The 23,395-nt window shown below is 46.6% G+C and overlaps 1 protein-coding gene across 4 annotated transcripts in view; it reads right to left on the bottom strand.

The window, feature by feature from the left end:
* The window catches only part of LOC147733966 (adiponectin receptor protein 2-like), a 489,190-nt gene that overhangs the window by 78,511 nt on the left and 387,284 nt on the right, over positions 1 to 23,395 (bottom strand). For all 4 annotated transcript variants that reach the window (XM_086952872.1, XM_086952869.1, XM_086952871.1 and 1 more), the window contains exon 4: positions 11,729 to 11,900. In XM_086952872.1, the coding sequence (XP_086808998.1) occupies positions 11,729 to 11,900 (172 nt within the window). The remainder of the gene's footprint in view (positions 1 to 11,728; positions 11,901 to 23,395) is intronic.

Genomic DNA, 23,395 nt, shown 5'->3' with positions numbered 1-23,395 from the left:
GAAAGTCTCCGCTCATACAACCTGCTAGTGGATACAGGAGTCCCACTGAATAACTGTATGCTGGTTGACAGGGCCACGGACATAGGGTTAGAGGTGCCCTTAGGCCTAAAGGCCGCTTTACTGAACACTCGGTCCCTGCAAAATCATAACTTACACTACTGCAGGAAAAGGAGCTCGACCTCCTCGCACTAATGGAGACCTGGCTAGAGGAGACCTCGGGTCCCGATGATGTGGCCTCCCTCCTCTTGACAATGACGTCTTAACTTATAATCAACAGGGGAATAAAAGAGGGGGTGGAGTTGCAATATTAAGCCACAGGTCACTTACCACCGAGAAAATTGTCGAGGAGAGGCTAGATGGGGCAGAAGTACTGGGGAGTAAGATTCAAGTCAAGTCAAGTCAAGTCAAAGAATTTATATAGCGCGCTACATACCCAGAGGGTCTCAAGGCGCTTGAGGAGGGGTGGGGAATTATTTGTCAAATATCCACGTTTTAAGTTGCTTTCTGAATGCTAAGTGGTTCTGGGTAAGGCGAAGGTAAGTGGGAAGTGAATTCCAGGTTTTAGCTGCCAGGTAGGAGGAGGATCTACCTCCCATGGTGGTTTTGTTGATGCGGGGTACAGTGGCAAGGGCCTGGTTGATTGATCGTAGTTGGCGGGAGGGGGTGTAGAAGGACAGTCGTCTGTTGAGGCATTCTGGTCCGATTTCGTAGAGTGCTTTGTGTGCGTGGGTTAGGAGCCGTAAAGTGATTCTCTTATTGACGGGCAGCCAGTGAAGGTTTTTCAGGTGATCAGAGATATGTTCTTTACGCGGGATGTCTAATATGAGCCTGGCTGAGGCGTTTTGGATTCGTTGGAGTTTTTTCTGGAGTTTAGCTGTAGTACCGGCGTAGAGGGTGTTTCCATAGTCCAGTCGACTCGTGACCAGAGCGTGGGTGACCGTTTTCCTAGTTTCGGTGGGGATCCAGCGAAATGTTTTTTTGAGCATGCGAAGAATGTTGAAGCAAGATGAAGAGACGGCGTTGACTTGTCTGTTCATCGAAAGTGAGGAATCCAGGATGACGCCCAGGTTCCGTGCGTGGTCTGTCGGGATGGGTGCTTTTCCAAGGGCTTGTGGCCACCAAGAGTCGTCCCATGCAGAGGGGGAGGTGCCTAAGATAAGGACTTCTGTTTTATCTGAATTCAGTTTTAGACGGCTGTGTTTCATCCATTCGACAACTTCTTTCATTCCTTCGTGTAGGTTAGTTTTGGCGGTGCTAGGGTCATTGGTGAGTGATAGGATCAGTTGAGTGTCATCCACGTAGGAGATGATGTTGAGGTTGTGTTGGCGTGCGATGGCCGCGAGGGGGCTCATGTATACGTTGAAGAGGGTGGGGCTGAGTGATGATCCTTGTGGTACGCCGCAGATGACTTCAGTGGCCTCTGACTTGAATGGTGGAAGGCGGACTCTCTGGGTTCTTCCGGTGAGGAACGAGGTGATCCATTCCAGTGCTTTTCCTTGGATTCCGATGTTTCTGAGGCGTTGTAGAAGGGTGCTATGGCAGACTGTGTCGAAGGCTGCGGAGAGGTCGAGGAGGATGAGGGCGACTGTGTCTCCATTGTCCAGTAGAGTTCGAATGTCGTCTGTTGCTGCGATGAGGGCGGTCTCAGTGCTGTGTTTTGCTCGGAAGCCGGACTGTGAGGAGTCGAGGGATTTGTTGGCTTCGAGGAAGGCGGCGAGCTGGTTGTTGACTGCTTTCTCGATGACTTTGGCCGGGAATGGAAGGAGCGAGATGGGGCGGTAATTTTTGAGTTCGGTGGGGTCAGCTGTGGGTTTTTTCAGAAGGGCGCGGAGTTCTGCGTGTTTCCAGCTTTCTGGGAAGGTGGCGGATTTGAAGGAGCAGTTGATGACGTCTCGGAGGTGCGGTGCTATGATGGAGTCTGCTTTGTTGAAGATGTGGTGAGGACAAGGGTCTGTGGGGGATCCCGAGTGGATGGAATTCATCAGGCGGATGGTGTCCTCAGTGGAGATAGGGTTCCAGTCATTAAGGGTGTTCGAGGGGGGTGCGGGTCCGGTAGATGATTGGGAGGGTTGGTCTCCGGGTTGGTTGTCGAAGCTGTTGTGGATGTCAGCAATTTTGTTGTGGAAGAATGAGGCTAGTGAGTCGCAGAGTGCTTGAGAGGGGGTGATGTCGTTAGAGTTGGCCGAGGGATTGGTAAATTCTTTGACGATGTTGAAAAGTTCCTTGCTGTTGTGGGCGTTGTTGTCTAGTCGTTCCTTGAAGGCCTTTCGGATCAGTTGGTGGTGTACGCGGGTGGCGTTTTTGAAGGCGTCCTTGGTGCTGGTGGTTGGGTCTTTTTTCCAGGTTTTCTCAAGGGAGCGGCAGAGTTTCTTGGATTTCTTGACCCCCGGCTTTGTGGCAGACGACATCCAAGGCACCTGGGCACCGAGTGTGGAGCTTTTTGATTGCCGGGGCGCTGTGAGAGCTGCCTCCTGCGACGCGCCGTGCTGCGCTGTGACCGCGCCTGGAGGGAACCGGCCCTGCGCCCTGTGTCTATCGGGAGCTTCGGCGCCGGGCGGCCTCTTCCCCTGCCTGTGGGGAGCGACCAAGGAGAGCGGAGTCCCACGCTGAGGGCGGCGACGACCGACTGCGGCGAGCGGCGCAGCACTTGATCATCGAGCGGCCTGGACCGGCCCTGCTGGCGGCGGTGAGTGGGGCGGGGAACTAGGCGAGCCCGAGGCTGCGGAGGCGGCGCTGGGCCGCACTAGGCCGCGCCTCGCGAGCTGCGGCCAGCGGGGGCGCCTAAACCACAGTGGCGTGGAGGAGCTGGGGTGGCGCTGACGCCCGCGGGATCGAGGGGAGCAAATCCTTACGGTGCACTTGGCCATTAAGTGCAGTGCCGTTTTGGCGCGATATCTCTGGCCTACAACATTGGTGACTCTGCCCCTTACTGGGACTAGCTACGGAGATACCGGGAGGCGCCCTGGTGCATTGACATTTCACAGTATCCTAAGACCTACCGGTGCCCGCAAACTGGGGGCATTTTTGTATGTGCTGCTCCTACAAAACTATTGCGACTGGGCGAGGGCATAGCTCAGATAGGCGCCATGGGCAGGCCCGAAAGAAACCAACCAAAGATAACATTTGAAGCCAAAAAAACGGCGCTATCTTCTTCGCAGACGCCACCTGAAACAGAGACTGTGGGGGCAGTTGGGGGCACCCCGAACCTAGAGGCCACATTGGTGGTGATGCAAAAAACACTGCAGTCCATAGAAGGCACCATGGAAGCGGTCAATCATCGCCTCGATCACATGGCGACTCAATTTGACCGGCAAAATGAGCGGATGGGAGAAGTGGAACAGAGAGTCTCCGCCACGGAGAATGGGCTAGCCACGGTCACGACCAATATGGAAAGGGTGCTGGCGGTAATACAGGCGAAGAATAAGGAGTTGGAAGGGAGGTCCAGAAGGAATAATATACGCGTTACGGGCCTGCCAGAATCCACGAATGTTGGCCGGATGGAGGACTTCATGGAGCGCATGCTAGTCGATATTTTTGGCTCTGACCAGTTGTCCCGTGTCTTCATTGTGGAGCGCGCCCACCGCTCTCTGGCAAAGCGCCCGGTGCCTGGGGCGCTGCCGCGTCCTATTATCGCTCGCATCCTTAACTACAGAGACTGGGATGTCATACTACGCCTTGCAAGGCAGAAGGGCACTATTGAGTACCAGGGTAACAAACTGGAATTCTATCCCGATTTCACCATGGCGGTGCAAACGGCGCGCAAGGAATTTGCCACAGTGAAACAGCTGTTGCGCGCCGAAAACATCCGATACGCCATGTTGTATCCGGCACGTCTTAGGATAGGACCCCCGTCGGACAACAAAATTTTCGCCTCCCCTAAGGCGGCCATGGACTATGCAAAAAAACAGAAAAAACGCAAAAGGGACTCGAATGTGCAGCACGATGGGGAGGAAGACCTGCAGGAAGAGGTGGCTTAGGGTGTTGTAGTGTTGCTGCTGTTCCTACAGTGTAGAGTTGGTTTGCTGCTTTATCACATGTTGCCTAATTTGATGCTGGTTATGCTACCCTTACCTTAGGCGGGACGACCACTAGATCATGGATAGACCTGCCTGAAAATGTTGATACTTACTGTATACTGTGGCCCACACCTGTGACGCTTGACAGTAGCGGGAACTATTGAGTGGGTCTCATGTGCTACAGGCGTTATCGTGGACTTACATGAGTGTTGCGGGCGATGGGGGATGGGCCCTGATGCTGCATTACCTGGCTGTGACATGTTCTCAGCATAATGGAAGTTTTGCTGCAGCGCAATTGGGAGGGTTGGTGCCTCTATTGCAGAATGCCGATTGTAGATTGCTGGCTGTATTTCCTTTTGCTATGGAGCCGGGGTGGGAGGGATGGGATTGTTCAATGGTGAGTACGGTCTGCACTCTCGTTAGTTTTCTGACGGGAGTTGTGTGCCGCTGCGCCCCCTCGTATGGGAGATCCCCACACACATTTGTATGTACTGTTGGGTTTTGGGGGGGGGGGGGGGGGGGGAGGGAGGGGGGAAGAAGACGGCTTTGGCAGGTTGGGGATGCTGAAGTGGGTGGCGGGGGCTCGGGGGTTTCTGGAATTTTGGGGAAGGGTTGCTGTGTTTCCTGGTCTGCGGTGGGAGGTTTGGGTGGTCTAGAGGGCATTTGGAACATTACTGGTTAATGTACTGCTTGACTTGTAAGGCATTTTTTGTTGATACTCGATTGCGGATGTATGGTGAGTGTCATATCATTGGTGGGCGTTTGGGATGTTTCTGCTGTCTCTGGGGTATATTACACACCTGGAAGTATGGATAGGGGGTGTAAACTTTCCTGTATTACTTGGAATGTTAGGGGTTTGAATCGACCGCAAAAGACTAGACAGATGCTGGCGTTCCTGAATAGGCATGGGGCACAAGTGGTTTTCCTTCAGGAGACGCACCTTCGGGGGAGGGCGGCGGAAATTGTGGGTAAGCAGTGGGCGAGTGTCAGGCTGGCGACGGCCTATTCCTCTTATGCACGCGGAGTTATGATTTTAATTTTAAAAAAATTATCTTTCGACATGAAGAGATCGACCAGGATGGTCGGTATATTATAGTGCATGGTAAATTATGTGGGACACTGGTCACCCTCCTTAATGTCTACGGGCCAAATGTGGATGACCCTGACTTCTATGTTAAACTTTGGAACAAAATTTACATGCTTCCCCCATCGGCTGTACTCTGTGGTGGAGATTTGAATGTCACGCTGGATGGAGAGTTGGACAAAAAACAGGATAGGCCTTGTGCGCGCAAGAGAGCTGCTGATGCTGTTTGTGAAGGTATGAATGGCCTAGGGTTGGTGGATGCGTGGCGATTGAGACACCCTGGCAGGCGGGAGGGCACCTGCTACACGTCGGCGCATGACACATGGTCGAGACTGGACTATTGGCTGGTGACTCGTGATGTGAGTGGATGGGTACTGGATGTGGATCATCTACCTCGCACGATCTCTGATCATGCGCCAGTTCGTTTGGTGGTGCAATTGCCGTCACATACGCCGGCTCCTTTCACTTGGCGTCTATCGCCGGGAACGTTGTCTGATCAGGTGCTGCACGAGCGGCTTCGAATGATGATTGAGGAGTTCTTTGAAAAGAATGTGGGGTCTGTTGACAATATGAGTACAGTGTGGGAGGCATTTAAGGTGACTGTACGTGGGGCATGTATTGGCCTCCAGTCGGGAGTACGTACGTCACTGAGAGATTCCATGTCCAGGTTGGAGAGAGAATTGTTAGTGCTGGAACGACAGTTGGAAGAATGTTCGGAGGAGACGTTATTGGCAGAAATTAGATCGAAAGTTACAGAATATAACGAGCTGGCTGATCAGGAGGTGAAGTTCCTATCCAAACACACTAGGGCAAGATATTATGGCGAAGGGGGCAGGCCAGGGAAAGGGCTGGCGGATCGTGTAAGGGACCCCTGGGCGAGACACTGCACTGTGCAGGAAATAGAGGACGGGGAGGATATCGTGACTAGCACGGCTGGCATTCTAGATTGCTTTACGAAATACTATTCACAGATGTATGAGCACAGAGAGACAGCGGATGAGGAGGAAATAGCTCAGTACTTTGAGGACATAGCTTTGGTATGGCTATCGAGGGGGCAACAGGAATTCCTTATACATCATATCACAGAGGGGGAGTTTAGGGATGCGATAGCTGCTCTTCCAAATGGCAAAGCGGCTGGCACAGACGGTTTGCCCTCTGAATTTTATAAAGAATACATTGATCTGTTGCTTCCACACTTGGCGATGGTGCTGGAGGAAGCGGTGGACCGGGGCCAGTTACCGACTACAATGAGGGAGGCACTACTGGTAGCACTGCCTAAGCCAGGCAAGCCTCCTAATAAATGTGAATCATACCGCCCTCTTTCCCTCATGAACACTAATTTCAAAATAATAGCTAAGGTTCTGGCTACCAGGCTGCGGTTACTCCTCCCGGTCATGGTGTTACCGGACCAATCAGGATTCATACCTCTCCGGTCTACCACCCACAATCTGCGGGCTCTATTTGCGGTGTTACATCTGCTTAAGCCGGAGTTGGCTGCGTTGGCTGTCATGCTTGGCGCTGCTAAGGCCTTTGACTCGGTTGTGTGGCGGTATATGACAGCCATACTGCACCGGATGGGGGTGCCATTCTTCTTTACGTCCCTGATAACTCTTCTGTATACCAATCCCATAGCGAGTGTAAAGGTCAATGGCCATGTCTCAAGCCTGTTTCCGGTGCAGAGGGGAACGAGACAGGGCTGTCCTCTTTCGCCTTTGCTATTTGCTATTGTGATGGAACCACTGGCCTGTGTCTTGAGGCAGAGGTATGCGGAGGCAGCTTTGAAGTTCCCTCTTCGGTCGTTGGCGGTGTCCATGTATGCTGATGACATGGTCCTCTATGTACGTGAGCCTGCTCTATATCTTGAGGCTATACTCCGAGAGTTTATCAGATTTGGTCGTCACTCCGGTCTGACCATCAACTGGGAAAAATCTGTTATGCTACCTCTCACGGATGCTACTCTTCCCATTCCCCTGGAATTCCCGTTAGAATGGGCGACGGACTCAGTGCGTTATCTTGGAATCTGGATGCATCGTGACAGCCAAGAAATTATTAGGGCTAACTATGGAGTGGCTATCTCTAAGTTGGAGGATCAGGTGGAGCGTTGGACTCGACTCCCTCTCACTCTGGCAGATCGCGTGTCTCTAATTAAAATGGTAGTGCTGCCGAAATTCCTATATCTTTTTGTCAACATTCCTCTCCCACTAAAGTCACACTTTTTTGCCAGGCTACGGTCCTTGTTGATTACTTTAACCTGGGCTGGTAAGAAGCCGCGAGTGACGTGGGATGTAGTGACTAAGCCGTACGAGTTGAGGGGTTTTGCTGTACCAGATATGAAACTATACTATTTGTGTGCACAAGCACATTTTGCAGCCTACTGGCTGTCTGCTCCTCCGTACACCCCACATGTGGCGCTTGAGGCCAGTGCTGTTCTGCCGAATCCGCTGAGGGCCATGTTAGTAAACGAACATTCAGTGTTTGACATAGGGGAGGTGGACACGGTGCAATCCACAGCTAACGCCTGGTGGGAACTGGGCAGGCGAGCGGCCAGATTGCCATTGTATGCACCTGCTATGCCGCTTCTATATCACTCGGAAATCTCGGTGTCAGGCGAAATGGGGGGATTGCAGGTCCTACAAGGGGCTGGACTACATACTATGGGGGATCTGTTCCCTGGGGCCTCGTTCCTCTCCTTACAGACTATGACGGACCGCTCTGCAAACACAGTTATGTCTACATTCATATATGCCAGACTTAGAGCTGCCATTCATGCCTTATAACCTACGTATCCGGAAGAGCCGTTGGCACTCGGTGCCTTGCAATTGCTATATACTACTACGGACAGGGTTAAGCTGCTTTCTAAACTGTACCGAGCTGCGCAAGAGGATGAGGGGGGAGGTGCGGTACTGGCTAGGGCTCGATGGGACAGGTGTCTTCCAGAGCCACTGAGTGATGATGAGTGGACTGAGTGCTGCTCCATGACTGGGGGGTACGTGGCCAACGGCAATTTTCGTCTTCTTCATTATAAATTTGTGCATCAGTGGTACTACACGCCAGTCCAGCTGGTTAGGTATGGTCTTCGTGCGACTGCGCAATGTGTCCGGTGTGGTGAGGACGATGCTGACTTTGTGCACCTGGCCTGGGGGTGTTCACGTGTGTATGCCTTCTGGGGGGCTGTGTCTGAGGCCCTAACTACCATGACATCGACTGAGGTCGTATTGGATATACGCCTGTGCCTCCTGGGAATAGCCTCTGGAATACCTGCAAAAATGCGGCGTTTAATTGTGTTGCCATTACAGCTAGCTAAGCGAAGAGTAGCTATGGTGTGGGGGGGGGGGAGGAGAGCACCTGATGTCCGAATGTGGCTGACTGACATGGCATACTGCAGAGATCAACTGAATTGTTACTATGAGGGACTGCCGGCGAAGTCGAGACTGCGGGACATTTGGGCCCCATATACTACGTATATGCTTTCCCAAGCTGATGACGACAGCACTGGTAATGAGAGTGGAGGACCATTGGAGGGAGGGGGAGGATCTGAGTGATTGCTTAAAAAGAGTAACTATCATGTGAAGATACCTGGTGTGTGCTGCCCTTATGTCTGAATATGGGAGGTCTTTTAGAACTTGACAGTAGACATTCCTTTTGTCAAGCCAATGATTATTGATGAATGATGGGAATAGAAATCAGGAGCTACATGGCCTGATCGCTCGCTTTCTTGCATTTCCAAGGGTTGTGTGTAATTTCACCATTCTGCCTTAAGACACTGTGATCTTACTGTGACCAGGAACCAGGGAAGACCGGGTGGGAGTTGGGGGTTGGTGTTGTTTGAATTTTTAACTAAAACTACAAAATGAGACCGAGATTCCATAAGTGTGTTACAGCTGCAGTATTGGCGATGAACCTGGAACGCTGACTCTTAATGACTTTGCGAATTTCTCCATGTTATATGATCTGGCTGGAGGTTATTGATTACGGGTTCTGTAAAATTGGCTATTATACTGGTTGCGGCCGGCCCTACCAGTGGGTTGTAGGCACACTGCTGTGTTTATGTATTATGTGCAATAAAGGTCTCCCAAAAAAAAAAAGTAGGTTCGGAGAGGCTATGACTATATTGGGGATGCAGCAAATTGTGGAGTCCCCTACTCACGAGAAAGGTCACACTCTAGACCTTATATGGACCAATTCATCAGGTAAGTTTCACACATATTGCAGACCATGTAGCTGGTCAGATCATTATCTGATCAGCTTCGAACTTCCTGTGGGCAGCCACCCTACACACCTACCCCCAGTTTAGAGGGCAGCACAGAATTGGTGCAAGATTGAGGACGCTAAGCTGAGGGAATCACTAAATGAGACAGTACATTCAGGATCACAGTCCGGGATCCTGACCTGGTGTACGAAAGACTCACTTCTGGGTTAAGATCAGCTTTCGATATGATGGCTACCGCGCAAAGGGAAAAGCCACGTTTGACACGGTGAACCACGCGCAGCTGCTGGCCTGTGTCCGGCGGCTGGGAGTAACCGGGACGGTCCTCCAATGGATTACCTCCTTTCTGGAGAATCAGTCTCAAAAGGTCCAATTAGGAAAATGTAGGTCCAGGCAGGGTGTTTTTTACTGGGGGGGGTTCCACAGGGATCTGCGTTGACCCCCCTGCTATTTAATATTTACCTCCAGCCGTTGGTAGAAGCTCTGGTAAAACTAGACTGTCAGGTTTTCAACTACGCTGACGACACCCAGTTAATTGTATGAGTTAATAACTGTCGCCAGGCACAACACAATGTCCAGAATATCCTCCGGCTCACCATGAACTGGATGACCTCCAATTCACTCAAGGTGAACCCGTATAAGACAGAGGTGCTTGCTCTCACTACAGGGGCCTCACCTTGGTCAAGCCTCTTTTGACACCAAGAGTTTGGCAGCACCCCAATACCAGTGCCAGCAGTAAAAAGTCTGGGCGTCAAGCTGGACACCAAGCTAACCCTTAACAACCAGGTGTCTGCTGTAGTGGGGAGCTGCACAGGCCTGATTCGACAACTCCGGAAGCTCGGACCCTGTTTTAATTTTCCACCATGCGTACTGTTGTGACAGCCCTAATCCTGTCACGACTGGACTATGGTAACGCAGTATACACAGGCTTCATGACAAACTCCTGGGGAAACTTCAGGTGGTTTTAAATGAAGCAGCAAGGCTGATTTTTAAACTGCCAGGAAGAGCACACACCACCCCCTGCTACAACAGTTACACTGGCTCCCTATCAAGCACAGGGTCAGATTCAAGGGTCTGTGCATTGCACATAAAGCACAATATGGAGTAGTGCCCAAATATATCAATGACCGTCTGAAGCCCTAAGTGCCGGGACGTCACCTCTGGTCATCTGAGGCTAGCTTACTGGCCTGTCCGCGCGTTAATAGAGCTACAATGGGGGGGGGGCCTCCTCAGTTGTGATTCCCCACATCTGGAATAAGCTCCCGGACAATATGTGCAGGGAAACCATTTTACTTCCATTTAAAAGGAAACTCAAAACCATCTTGTTTACGGAGTCATTTGGATAAACCCACCTACTGAGCACTCAGTATCTTCGGGACTAAGGGATTCCTGGCTCCTGGTACACGCTGTAAGCGCCTAGAGACATTTGGTGATTGGACCTCTACAAATATAATCTAACAATAACAATAAATTCACTCTTGCAGGCTCTTTTTCATCCCTGCTTCTCACTTTTTCCCTGTTTTCCTTCTTTCCCTTCTTCCCTTCCACTTGTTTCCCCCTTTGCTGACTCTTTCTCTCTTCTTCTGGATTTTAAGAAATTATTTTGCCAACATTTCCTAGTCCCAAAAGTGGCCAAAATGAGTTTATAATTCTATATCTAGCGGCCTGTTTATTTTTTAAAAAATGCAGATCATTTAAATCTGTAACTCAGAGACGTTGAAAAAGAATTGTTCTTCGTCTGTCGCGATAAACAAATCTTTGCTTTGAGATAGGTTGATTGTATAAAGTGCTGCATAAATGTTCTATTCCCTTAAGGGTTTTGGAGGATCAAGAGAGCCACACTTTGACATTCTTCTTTGAATTTGTTTGTCTTCGCGCACACATTTGTAACACTGAAAGATTCAAAGGGAAATGAAAAGGGACATCAAAGCAAGGGCGGTGTCCATGTAGCGCATCTATGAAAGGGAATGATCAATTTTCGGCAAATAACACTAAGATGAATTCACTTCCTGACGAAAAAGCAGAATACTGTAGTAATGGTCGTTGGACAATTTAAGAAATGTGCATTTTTGTGGAAGAATGTACATTTCCTAAAAGGGTACAATAGCATTAAAGGATGTTGTAGATGACAGTGGTTTACTAATTTAAAACTGCAGACTTTATTACCTGCTGGAAATTATGGAATACTAATTTCACATTAACATAACCGGAACACAAATACCAAAGTAATATACCAGGTTATTTTCCTAGTGTTTTACGGTGTCTAATTTGGCATAACTTAAAAAAATGTTAATTTGGTCCAGGTTGCTGATATGTTGCTCGAAAGCCCAAAATGTTCCACTCTGCACTACAGAGATAAGGTCCAGGTTTGGCAAACCGCTTCCTGCACCACAGATGTGACTGCTCTGCATCATCACCTACCTAAGAGGTGCGTCCAGATGTTGCCTGTCTCTGTATGTATCCTGAAAATGCTTTTGAAGCACGCTCGGAAGGAGGGCAGTGGTGGTCTATGCCCGTGCAGAAGGTAGTCATTGTCTTTCAGCCAGTCCGGTAAAACATCGTGTGGGATGACACGCCATCGACCTTCCCATACCTGCAGAAGTAAAAACACAGTGGTTTAGTTACTCTCAAACCTATCTGGGACACTTTCCACGCTAACACATTGCTACTTTTAAAATTTGAAGTGATGCTGGAAAACCTATTTGTATGGAGAGCAACTGAGAGAATGAGAAGAGGTTTTTATTCAGCTAAAAGCTCAACATATGTACATATCGTTCGTTAAGGTTTCAGGTCGTTACTTTTTCTGCAGTCATGAACATAATGTAGCTCAAGCTGTGATCAGAAATACAATTTCAAGTCTGAGGATGTTAATTTTTATTTACTTACATTTATATAGTGATTTTCTCCAAATTGCTGGTACAAATAAAATTACATGAAAGCAATTAATCACATTATGAAAAAGTGCATGGCGTGAGGCAAAATACGAAAATAAACATTAAGGGGGGTAGATGAAAAAAAATAGTTTTTCATTAAAAAAACTGTCATGTTGAATAAAGTCAAACGGGCACAAATTTACTCTGTGGTTTGGGCCAAGCTCAACTAGGACCCAGCCAGAGAAGCAGCAGATGGAGAATGAGGATAAGGGGGAATAACCTGTCCGGGAAAATGCAAGTTGGGTGTGTATTTTTATCTGCAAGTGAAGATGAATATGGCATTGGTCGAAAACCTTACAGTGCAAGAGACCATCCATGGTCTCCTCTACATGAAGGAAAATTCAATCATTTCAGAAAGGGCAAAACATATTTTTGGTTTTGTTGAGATTTTAATAAAGATTACATTGGGCACCTTCAGTGTCAGTACCCAAAAAACAAGGAAAAATCCACAGCAAAGTATGGTAGAAAGGAAAATGTTACTAACCTTGTAAGCATTCGTTTGTAGCATGTAATGCTGTAGATTCACATGCTCTGCATACTCCTGCCATGTAGTGTTGGGCTCGGTCATTTCTTCAAAAAAGTATTTCGAGTCATGCATGGGACTCCTTACTTGGTAGACAATGCACATGGGCTTAGCGTCCATGTTAGCTTGTTTTTCTCACAGCGGGTGAAAGTATGTTTGGAGTGGTGAAATAACATACCATGTGCATTGTACAGTGTCAAACATGTAACATGAGATATGCAGAGCAAGAGGAAGGGAAGGAGGGTGTGTGCATGCGAATCTACAGCACTACACACTACGAACAGATGCTTGGAGGTAACATTTTCCGTTCGTAGAATGTGTGGCTGTAGATACACATACTTTGAATAGACTGTAAAGCAGTACACTCTATTAGAAGTGGTTAGCATGTGTAGAGTGCAGAAGTCTGAATCAGAGTTCCCAATACCATCTGGCCAAGCACTACCGGCTCGCAAGCTAGTATATCCACACAATAGTGTTTGGTAAATATGTGTGGGCTTGACCTGCTGGCCGTTTTGCATATGTCAGCTAGTCACGGCTGTGCCTTTTATAAACAGGACAAGGGTGCCGTGCGGGAAGGGAAGGAAGGCGTAAGGTCCTTTTAGTTTTTTGATACAGGTATGGATGCACTTGACTATTCACCAAGCTAAGCCAAACTTTCAGAGTTGGAGGACGGGGGAGGAGGCTGATGACCTGACAGGTTAGTGCTCAAGATCTGCAGTCTCAAAGTTCATGTCATAGGGATCAGCAGGATTAAAGGGGCTGCCTGGATCCAAAAAGGTTTGTGAGGACCCCTCAGTACAACTCTGGCGAAGGCAGCTGGCGTGGTGTGCATGAACATGGCAGTGAGACTGGTGGAGGTAGTGGCAGGGGAAAGTAGAACATAGGGGCAAGAGCTAGGGCCCCTGTCTCTATGGCATTGGATGAGGGGTTGGTGATTGCTTGAATGAAAAGGCACTTCTGACTGGCGTCAAGCTCTTCCTGGAGTGTCTACGGAATGGGCTGCTCCAATTCATCTGAGCCAACCACCAAAGGTGCTTTCGCTGTCAATGGAGGGCCCTGGTGCCGACTTCAAGAGGGAGTGAGGCCGACCAATGACCTTGGGCTGTGTGGGGTTTGACGGCTGAGAGGAATTACTGCCCTTGGATGGCTCCTTTGCACGGTGCTGACTGGAGCTCAATGGCAGAGGAGGTGGCGGCCTTTTGTACATGGGCTTGAAGCCTGACTCTTGGGCGAGTGGTGATCTGCCCCAGTGTGTGGACTCTTGTGAGGCTTTGAATGAGTGTCAGATCCGAGGATACTTACGCCCCTGGGTGTGGTCTTGATTCGAGTGCCACTGGTCTTGCGTGTTGGCACAACATCCTCTTCATATTCAAAGGCGTCAGAGTAGATGACCTCCGGGCTGGGCATGGCTTAGATTGGCATGGAGGAATGCCGGAGCGGCCAGTGTCCCCTCCTTCTTCACGCTAAAGGGGTCCGGTTTGCCAAAGATGTTGGGGGCATCAGCGAACAACCAGAACAGCTAGATCCATGTATCAAGCAGGAACCATCAACTAATCACATCAATGACTGATTCCCTTGTTACACACACCAAACACAATTACTATTACCAAGAAACCACACAGCTATTCAGACAAGCACCCACAGACAGCCAAGATCACAAGAACATTCAAACAGACGTGTGCCACACAAATGCTGACAGCATACTAATCACTCCGTCTTGATAGATCCACATAATTTACCACTCCCACCCTGTGCAGTAGCGTACCAAGGGCTTTCACGCTCTAATGAAGGAACAGGAGGCAGCTGCTGATATGCACATCAATACTGAGAAACATCCATTTTTAGCTCCAATGTCTTCAAGCAAAAGCTCAAAATAAACTCACAAAATAAAATAACTATTGCTCCAGAGGGCATGAGATGTATCAGGATCACTCTCTGGACTGCAATGGAGAATATTCTGCTTGTATCAGTTCTCACCTTCTCGACCAAATGCTAGCTTTTTTATCATCTACAACAGGTCCTTACGCATTGATAACGTTAACTAATGTAAAGTATTTCGGTTCGAGATGTTCAGCAAATACACATGAGAGTGCTGGCCAAAGATGATAGATCTCGGTAAAGCTTTATGTATTTAATTGGCCCCCACGCCCACAAGCACAACTGCAGCATCTCCTTAAAAAGATCTCCATAAAATAGCCCCCTCGTGGGGCCCGTGAGGGACTGCAGTGCCACCCACACGAGGAGCAACGCCCCGTGATGATATTTGACACTCGCAAGGGTGTCTGAGGGCACTCGAGACAACAGGAGGAATTCTCTTACCACACCATATCCCAACCTCCCAATAGAAAGACAAGCAAACAATTCCCCGTACCTATCTATTTAGATTATTCCCTTTTTTTTCGGTACACCATAATCTTAGGGTTTACCTATTTTTATCCAAGAGGAACTTTAGCCACCTTAGTGCAGACACATTTAAAGTGCCACAGCGTTTTGACTATTGATTTCGAGGTCCTCAGATAGTGTTTTAAGTACAGATTACATCAACTACAACAAATACTAAAACAAAATGAAAATAATTTCCTCAAAATTGGAAACACAGGTTGGAGATTTCTACAGAGAAACTCAAGATGAAGCTTTAATAAAAGTCAAAGCTGGTAAGATTGTGGTCTGTAGTAAGACATTAGAAATGTAAGACTTCGAGGCTCCTTCATTTTTTCCAGGTATAGACTCTGTAGCTCAAATTTCCCTGCTCAATGAGAACAGCGACAATGCCATACCAATTTATTTGTGCATATCATTTCAGAGTTACATCCTATCTCACCTTTATCTGCCAATCTGCTTTTGCCTCATGCCATCTCTTGAAACACCACTCACGAGGGCAAGCAACTGCCTGAAACTAGGTTTCTTCTGACCATTAGCAATTGAGGTAAGAACAATTTGAGGACAAGACACTAACAGACTAACTTCACATACTTTGTTCTTCATTAATCATATCAGCCCTGCTCATTTATCAGACAGCCCTCTGCTCATCAACCCCTGACTAAAATCATACAGTTATTATGTCAGAGGCCCTGGTAGATGGTGAAGATGAGAAGGAGCATCTGCTCCCTATCCCAGTTCAGCAACTGCCAAACACTAGAATGCTTTGATAACATTCGAGAGTGACCGGTTCATACAAAGTTCCATGACACTGATCCACAACATAACAGTACAAGTTATTGCCCATATTTTTCACTGGCAAGGCGTGCAGTTGTCTTCTAGGTTAGCTACTAGATGGACGCATCAATGGTCGGTCTTAAAGATGACACTGTGCACTTGGGACAAGCTGGGCCAGACAATCTGCTTAAAAAAAATTGGACTGTTACATGAACACCATTAAAAGTGCCTGAAACAGCTCAATTCCCCATTAGAACGTGTTGCCGGGTACAATCACACTTAACACTGTGTGCTGCACTATTTGCTTATTTGGCGTCAGATGTGCTCAGCACCTTTTGCTTTCCCTGTCAGACGTTGTCTGCAGCACCCATCAATGTATGGAGTATCTTCTTACTGTATGGTGGTCCATATGTTCCTGCATTGGATAATGCAATTGATTTACATCTTACATACTCTAAAGTTAGGTAGGTTTTACCTACTAGCAATCTGCTGTTTTGAAAATACTTTATAAACATTGTACGTACCAATGTGGCTGTTATATTAAGTTAGCTAGTTTCCACTGGGTAACATAGTGGCCCCGTTTTTTCTACACTATACTTGGATTTAAGCCATTAAATATTTTCTGAATCATGTCTGCAACAAGGACAAATAACAGCCATTAACTTACTAAAGCTCCGAATCTTTAATGTAATGAAGGAAAAGGTTACTCACCTGTAACTATGGTTCTCCAGTATTGGCATCTTTCATAGAGTCATATGCGTGAATCATTCCCAGTCGTCGGGAGAGGTTGTTCCAAAGAATAACTGGAAAGCAGTACTATGTTAAACATAGCTTGCACAGCCTTAAAACATCATCTAGTCGCATCATTTAAAAAGAACCAAACTTTAGCTAATCAGGCTTCAGCACCCTGGTAACCACTCCTCTCAGAGGATACCATACCTCAGATTTTCTACCCCATGTTGTGTGACCAGAGTTTCTCCAAACTCTGCTCAATTTTTCGTCAAAAGAAAATCTGTAAACTACAACTTCTAGCTTTGATACTGGAGTTACTTGATTAAAACCCAACTCCTTAACATCTATTAACAAAAAACTGACTGAACACCATGTCAGAAGTCTCTAAGAAAGGTCACTACAGACATTGTGGTACCTGTGGGAAGAAGAGACTATACTCTGAGGATCTACACAAGAACCCCATCTACTGCCTCCGCCATTGTCACACATAAAAGACTGTAACATTTGTCATACTTTTTCTCCAAAATGAGGGGAGACTTTTGCCATGGCTTCAAAAATCTGAGTCAAGGAATCCGTAGCTTCAGGGCATGATTGTGACAGCTCATCAGAATCTATCAAAAAGCCCCACAATAGGGAAATGTCAAAAGAGCATTCATCCAAAGCTAGTACAAAGTAAGAACCTCCCAAAAAACGTACTAAAACGACTCACCACAGACCTTCACAAGAGCGAAAACCATCCTCGGAGCACCATCAAAAACGAAAAATAGAACATATTTCCTCTCACCAAAAGCTAAGATCAGAACCTACAACAACATCAGACAAGGTATCCACGAAATTAAGAAAGCCTACTGCAGCACTATCGATGGAGCAGTCAACGAAGAAACCATTGACGATGATTAAGTCATCAACGAGAACACCCTCAAAGACATCTACAACAACGTTGACTACATCAACATCATTGTCGGCTATTATGGTTACAGTTAGTTCCCTGTTGACAGCAATCCCATTGAGGATCTCTTATATTGCAGACGACAATGCCATCACGGACGAGAAAACTATCAATGGTCCAGACAATGACATTGTTGATGAGAAGAGAAAAAAACACCCATTTCAGAAAATTCATGCCACAGATACCAGGGTATAACTTTGGAGTAAAGTATTGCCCTGACCATGAACTCCCCTAAAAAAGGGAAATTAAGAAACAAAGAAAATCGACATAGAAAAACTGTTCTGGAATGTCATTTGAAGGCGCTAGAGGGTTTTGTTGCATTTGTGGAATATTCCGCTTGCATTGTGTATGATACCTGTCTTCCCCTCTTGGAGCAGTAAGAAAAAGTATTTCATCTTTCATCTCACTCTTTAATTGATACTGTTAGAAATGGGATTTCTGGTTGGCTAAGGTAAGCGCCCATGCCAGGCAGAAACCACTACTCTAGTCAGGGCAGGGGACTTCACGCTAATGATAACCCCCTGCTCACCCCTTTGGTAGGTTGGCAAAGCAGTCCGGCTCATCCCAGAGGCAATGTGTAAAGCGTTTGCGCAACACACACACAGCAGCGACACATTAGGCACACCACAAAAGAAACTCCACACCATGTTATATAAAAATGGCCTGTGTATTATCCATAAAATACATTAGAACCTAATCACATATATACACTGTGCCACCGGGCACTTGTCACAAATTTACAGGGATTACCTAAATCATTAGGCCAATCATGCCACTGTCATGTCATAGTCTGTACAAACGTGGACACCCAATCGACCCTTGTAGGCTTGGGCAATTAGTGATCAGAGTATAAGGTGACTACAAGGGATTCTGTTTTTGATCTGACTCAATTATTTTATCAGTTTAGTGGTTCATTCATTTGAACCCAATGTATCCTCAGGATTACTTCTCAAATCGATCAGACAATTCTTATTCCAAAAATGATATAATCACTTTTTTTTTAAAAAGGTAGAAAGGTAGAAAGCACACAGCAGAGAAAGGTTCTGTTAAAGAAGAAGTATTTATATTGATGTAAATCACAAGAATAAATCAATGGGGATAGAAAATGAGCAAAACTATACAAAAGCAATCATGAATGGCAACATATACATATTTGGTTGACAATTCATAACAGCAGAATCAACTCCTTTAAATCAGTGAGGAAACCAGAGTTATCAATGTATCTTGATGTCCTGTAGTATAAATAGCTGAGGAGACGATGCTTTAACAAGACCATCATCAGGACTAAACTTTTCAAAATGTAACCCCCTGTACAAAAAGTTATATACAATTAGTTGATGCAGTGAAAAACAAAATCATCAACTAGCTATTAACTTTAACCCTAACCAAACTGCTGTGTGCTACACATCCTATTGATGGACAACTAAACTAAAACAGTACACTTTAAACGAATTCATTCTAAAACACTGTACTTTCAAATAACAGTAAATTTCACCTAGATTTATTCTACAAAATATTACACCGTTACATTACTTAGCAGAAGATGGTATTCAACTCGCTTGGATCAACACAGATTATAAAGTGGATCTTCAAATTTGTGCGATAATTCAATCTGAGGTAGTTCGGGATGTAATCTAGAGATATATATGTGATATTAGTTTAGGGAATATGGAAAAATGGCTCTTATTGGTGGCCCTCATGATGGTCGCTACAAGTCATACCTGAAATCAAAGTAATATAAAGCCAAATTTTGTTTCTTCAAACTGGATCCATAACCAGATAGTTCAGGACAATAATGCAACAGAAAAGGTCACCTGAAATAAATTAAATAAGTGTCCTCATGTATTGAGGCTCCTCAATGGATGAGCGTATGTTATAAAAGGATCAAATCTCATTTGGACATACCTGCATCAGTTGTAATTTGTCAAAAGACTTGGGTGAATAATCATCCTAATATTTAATCAGTTTCAGTATTGGATGTAGTCAAGTAACCAAGCCTGCAAAAATAAGACAATGGGCGCCTTAATTTATGTTATACAAATGTGTCTTCATATGACAAATGAAATCTACGAGAATGAGCTTTGGCTAAAATAAATGCATGACACTCAGAACATAAATGTGCATGCATCTTTGTAAAATCGGGCTATCATATTTATGTTCTGCCCCACTACGTCGGAAGTCTAGGTTACACTACCACTGTAAGTGTACATGTGGCTTCAAGTTGACCTTATCTTGACAACTAACGTAGCCAGAGATAAAAATTAGTGCTGTCACGTCCAATACTGAAACTGAATATTAGGATGATTATTCACCCAAGTCTTTTGACAAATTACAACTGATGCAGGTATGTCCAAATGAGATTTGATCCTTTTATAACATACGACCATTGAGGAGCCTCAATACAAGAGGACACTTATTTAATTTATTTCAGGTGACCTTTTCTGTTGCATTATTGTCCTGAACTATCTGGTTACGGATCCAGTTTGAAGAAACAAAATTTGGCTGTATATTACTTTGATTTCAGGTATGACTTTTAGCGACCATCATGAGGGCCACCAATAAGAGCCATTTTTCCATATTCCCTAAACTAATATCACATATATATCTCTCTAGATTACATCCCGAACTACCTCAGATTGAATTATCGCACAAATTTGAAGATCCACTTTATAATCTGTGTTGATCCAAGCGAGTTGAATACCATCTTCTGCTAAGTAATGTAACGGTGTAATATTTTGTAGAATAAATCTAGGTGAAATTTACTGTTATTTGAAAGTACAGTGTTTTAGAATTAATTCTTTTAAAGTGTACTGTTTTAGTTTAGTTGTCCATCAATAGGATGTGTAGCACACAGCAGTTTGGTTAGGGTTAAAGTTAATAGCTAGTTGATGATTTTGTTTTTCACTGCATCAACTAATTGTATATACATTTTTGTACAGGGGGTTACATTTTGAAAAGTTTAGTCCTGATGATGGTCTTGTTGATGACAACCCAAGAGACCAAAACGTCGACATAAGCATCATCTCCTCAGCTATTTATACTACAGGACATCAAGATACATTGATAACTCTGGTTTCCTCACTTATTTAAAGGAGTTGATTCTGCTGTTATGAATTGTCAACCAAATATGTATATGTTGCCATTCATGATTGCTTTTGTATAGTTTTGCTCATTTTCTATCTCCATTGATTTATTCTTGTGATTTACATCAATATAAATACTTCTTTTTTAACAGAACCTTTCTCTGCTGTGTGCTTTCTACCTTTCTAAAAAAAAAAGTGATTATATCATTTTTTGGAATAAGAATTGTCTGATCGATTTGAGAAGTAATCCTGAGGATACATTGGGTTCAAATGAATGAACCACTAAACTGATAAAATAATTGAGTCAGATCAAAAACAGAATCCCTTGTAGTCACCTTATACTCTGATCACTGTCATTTCATGACATTTAGTGTCACCAGTAAAAAATACTGGCAGGATTGCACTTAGCATAGGCAAAAGTACCAGCAATAGTGCACTAAAGTAAACACTTGCAGAAAACATATCATAAACACATCTTAGGCATAAACATCACAACGGTACTTGGTATAGCCTAAAATGTGTATTATCACCAGTGCACCTTAGTGACCTTTCCGCTGGGCACACATCATAAATACATCATGCCCCCATTAGGAGCCTCATTGCCACAGTAGACTTAACACCACAGCCTAATTATATCCAGGAATAACACAGCCCAGTTTAACCGTAGTCTACCTGTGCGCAAGAACAATCACTGGGCCGGTGCACACTTTATGCCCACAGGAACAAGAAAAGCCCGCCAGCAGTGTACACAATTCGGCAGCTGCCGCAACTTACGCAGTGCTCCTGCTGGCCAGCCCAAAACTTTGGAGACCTCTCCCGATCTCGTGCCCCCTAGGTTGGAGTAATCCCTGCGATGTCACCAAAAAGGGCAGAGCAATGCCCCCAAGGATGTGAAAGACCCCACTTGATCCCCCCACAAAGGCAAAGCTACCCGGACTTACCCTCACTCTGGGTGAGTCAGGATTCCTAGGGGTGGTCTTCAATCAAGGGGCAGAACCTCCGCCACCTTCCCGTCTCCACTGGAAGGCTCATGGCTGTCAGCCCCGCCCACAAACAGGCAACAGCCGCCTGACTTCCGTTTCGACGTCCACGCTGCCCGCACAGCAACACATGACGGCGGTGGAGTTCTGGACTTCTTCCCTGTGGCCACAGGAGCCTGTAAGGCTCTGGCTCAGTCGCTCCTGCCGAACCTGCACACGACCATGCTAAGGGAAACCCGCGGGGCTCTCCACTTTCTTTCTGGAGCACCGCCCAGGATCAAGCGCCCTCTGCCTGACTTCCGGCAGCTTCACTTCACGGAGCGAAGTCTCCATCGGGGCTTCTGTCTTCCTCCCAATGCGGATACACACTCAGCGCCCGATGAAGGTTTGAGGATTGAGCCCCTTCTCTGGCTCCGAGGACAGTTTTGTGGTGATAGCACTCAGCACACGCTTCTACTGTGGCACAAGTTTAAAATTAAAATTAAAGCGCTCAGCATTCGCTTTTGGTGGCGAAGCAAGTTAACCTGAATTTGGGCTGAAAAGCGTTCACCACACGCTGAATTCAGAGGGTACCATCAATAAAGCCCGCAGCCGGTCTCCCACCTGAAGACAACAAGAGGGAGCAGGCAGCGCTCTTTGCCAGAAATTAACAAGGGCAGAGCTGGGCACAGGCAGGCCAGCACTCAGGGCCCCCCAGCGGAAGGGATGTCCCTCCAACCCCCTCAGGCAGCAGCTCCTCCTGGCAGAGTGTTCTTTAAATCCAAGTTAGTTCAGATCCACAGACATAGGGACACAGCCCCAGGACTTATAGGGCATATGTCTTTGTTCTCCCCTGGCCTGGGGCTCTGTGCCCAGTCCAAACCAGTTCAAAAGGAATTTGGCAAGTGCACAACATTCCCCATTGTAAGTGTAGGCCCTGGCCCCAGACACACCACAGGGGGTGGAGCCACCATTGCGGAAGGCAGGCACAGCCCTATTCAGGTGCAAGTGCCCCATCTCCCACCACTCCAAATGCAGATCAGGCCTATTCAATATAACGCTGACTCATCCAGACTCTATGGAGCCACTGCTGCTCCCAAGCCCCTGTCTCTCCAAGGCCAGACAGTCAATACAGAACAGGCAGGAAGAAAGGCACATAGCACACAGAAATGCCTACTTCTAAAAGTGTCATTTCTAAAATAGTGTTCATAAATCTGTGAACACCAATACGCAGCATTTATTCCCACTATTCCAAACATACCAAACTTGATCACGCTACCCCTCTTAAGTCAGGAATTACCACTGAAGCACATATCAGGGAATCCCCAATGAATTCCTATGAGAGGACTGCCTCACAGCAGTGAGAAACCAAATAGGCTGTTTGTCACTGCCAAGACATGCCACATAGTTAGGGCATATGTCCTACCTTTTACCTACACCGCACCCAGCTCATAGAGCTAGCTATGGCCTACCTCAGGGGTGACTGATATGTAGTAAAAGGAGAGTCACAGATGTGGCATCCACTTTATGTGCCACGTCACAGCGGCAGTACATTGTGAGCGCAGTCCTTGCAGTGGAAGAGGCCTGAGACAGGTTTGAAAGGCTAATTTGTGGGTGGCGCAAGCAGCACTGTAAGCCCAGCAGTAGCATTTAATTTACTGGCCCTCGGGTCCAGGCCAGCACTCTCCCCGACAGCTCCACACGAACAGACGCTCACCTCCTGCTCAGTGCCCTCCAAGAACAGGGTTAACGC

This window comes from Lissotriton vulgaris, chromosome 1_2 (genome assembly GCF_964263255.1).
Source record: "Lissotriton vulgaris chromosome 1_2, aLisVul1.2, whole genome shotgun sequence".
Lineage (NCBI taxonomy): Eukaryota > Metazoa > Chordata > Amphibia > Caudata > Salamandridae > Lissotriton > Lissotriton vulgaris.
The sequence above is the reverse complement of the archived record's forward strand: the minus strand, read 5'-3'. Positions and strand labels throughout refer to the sequence as shown.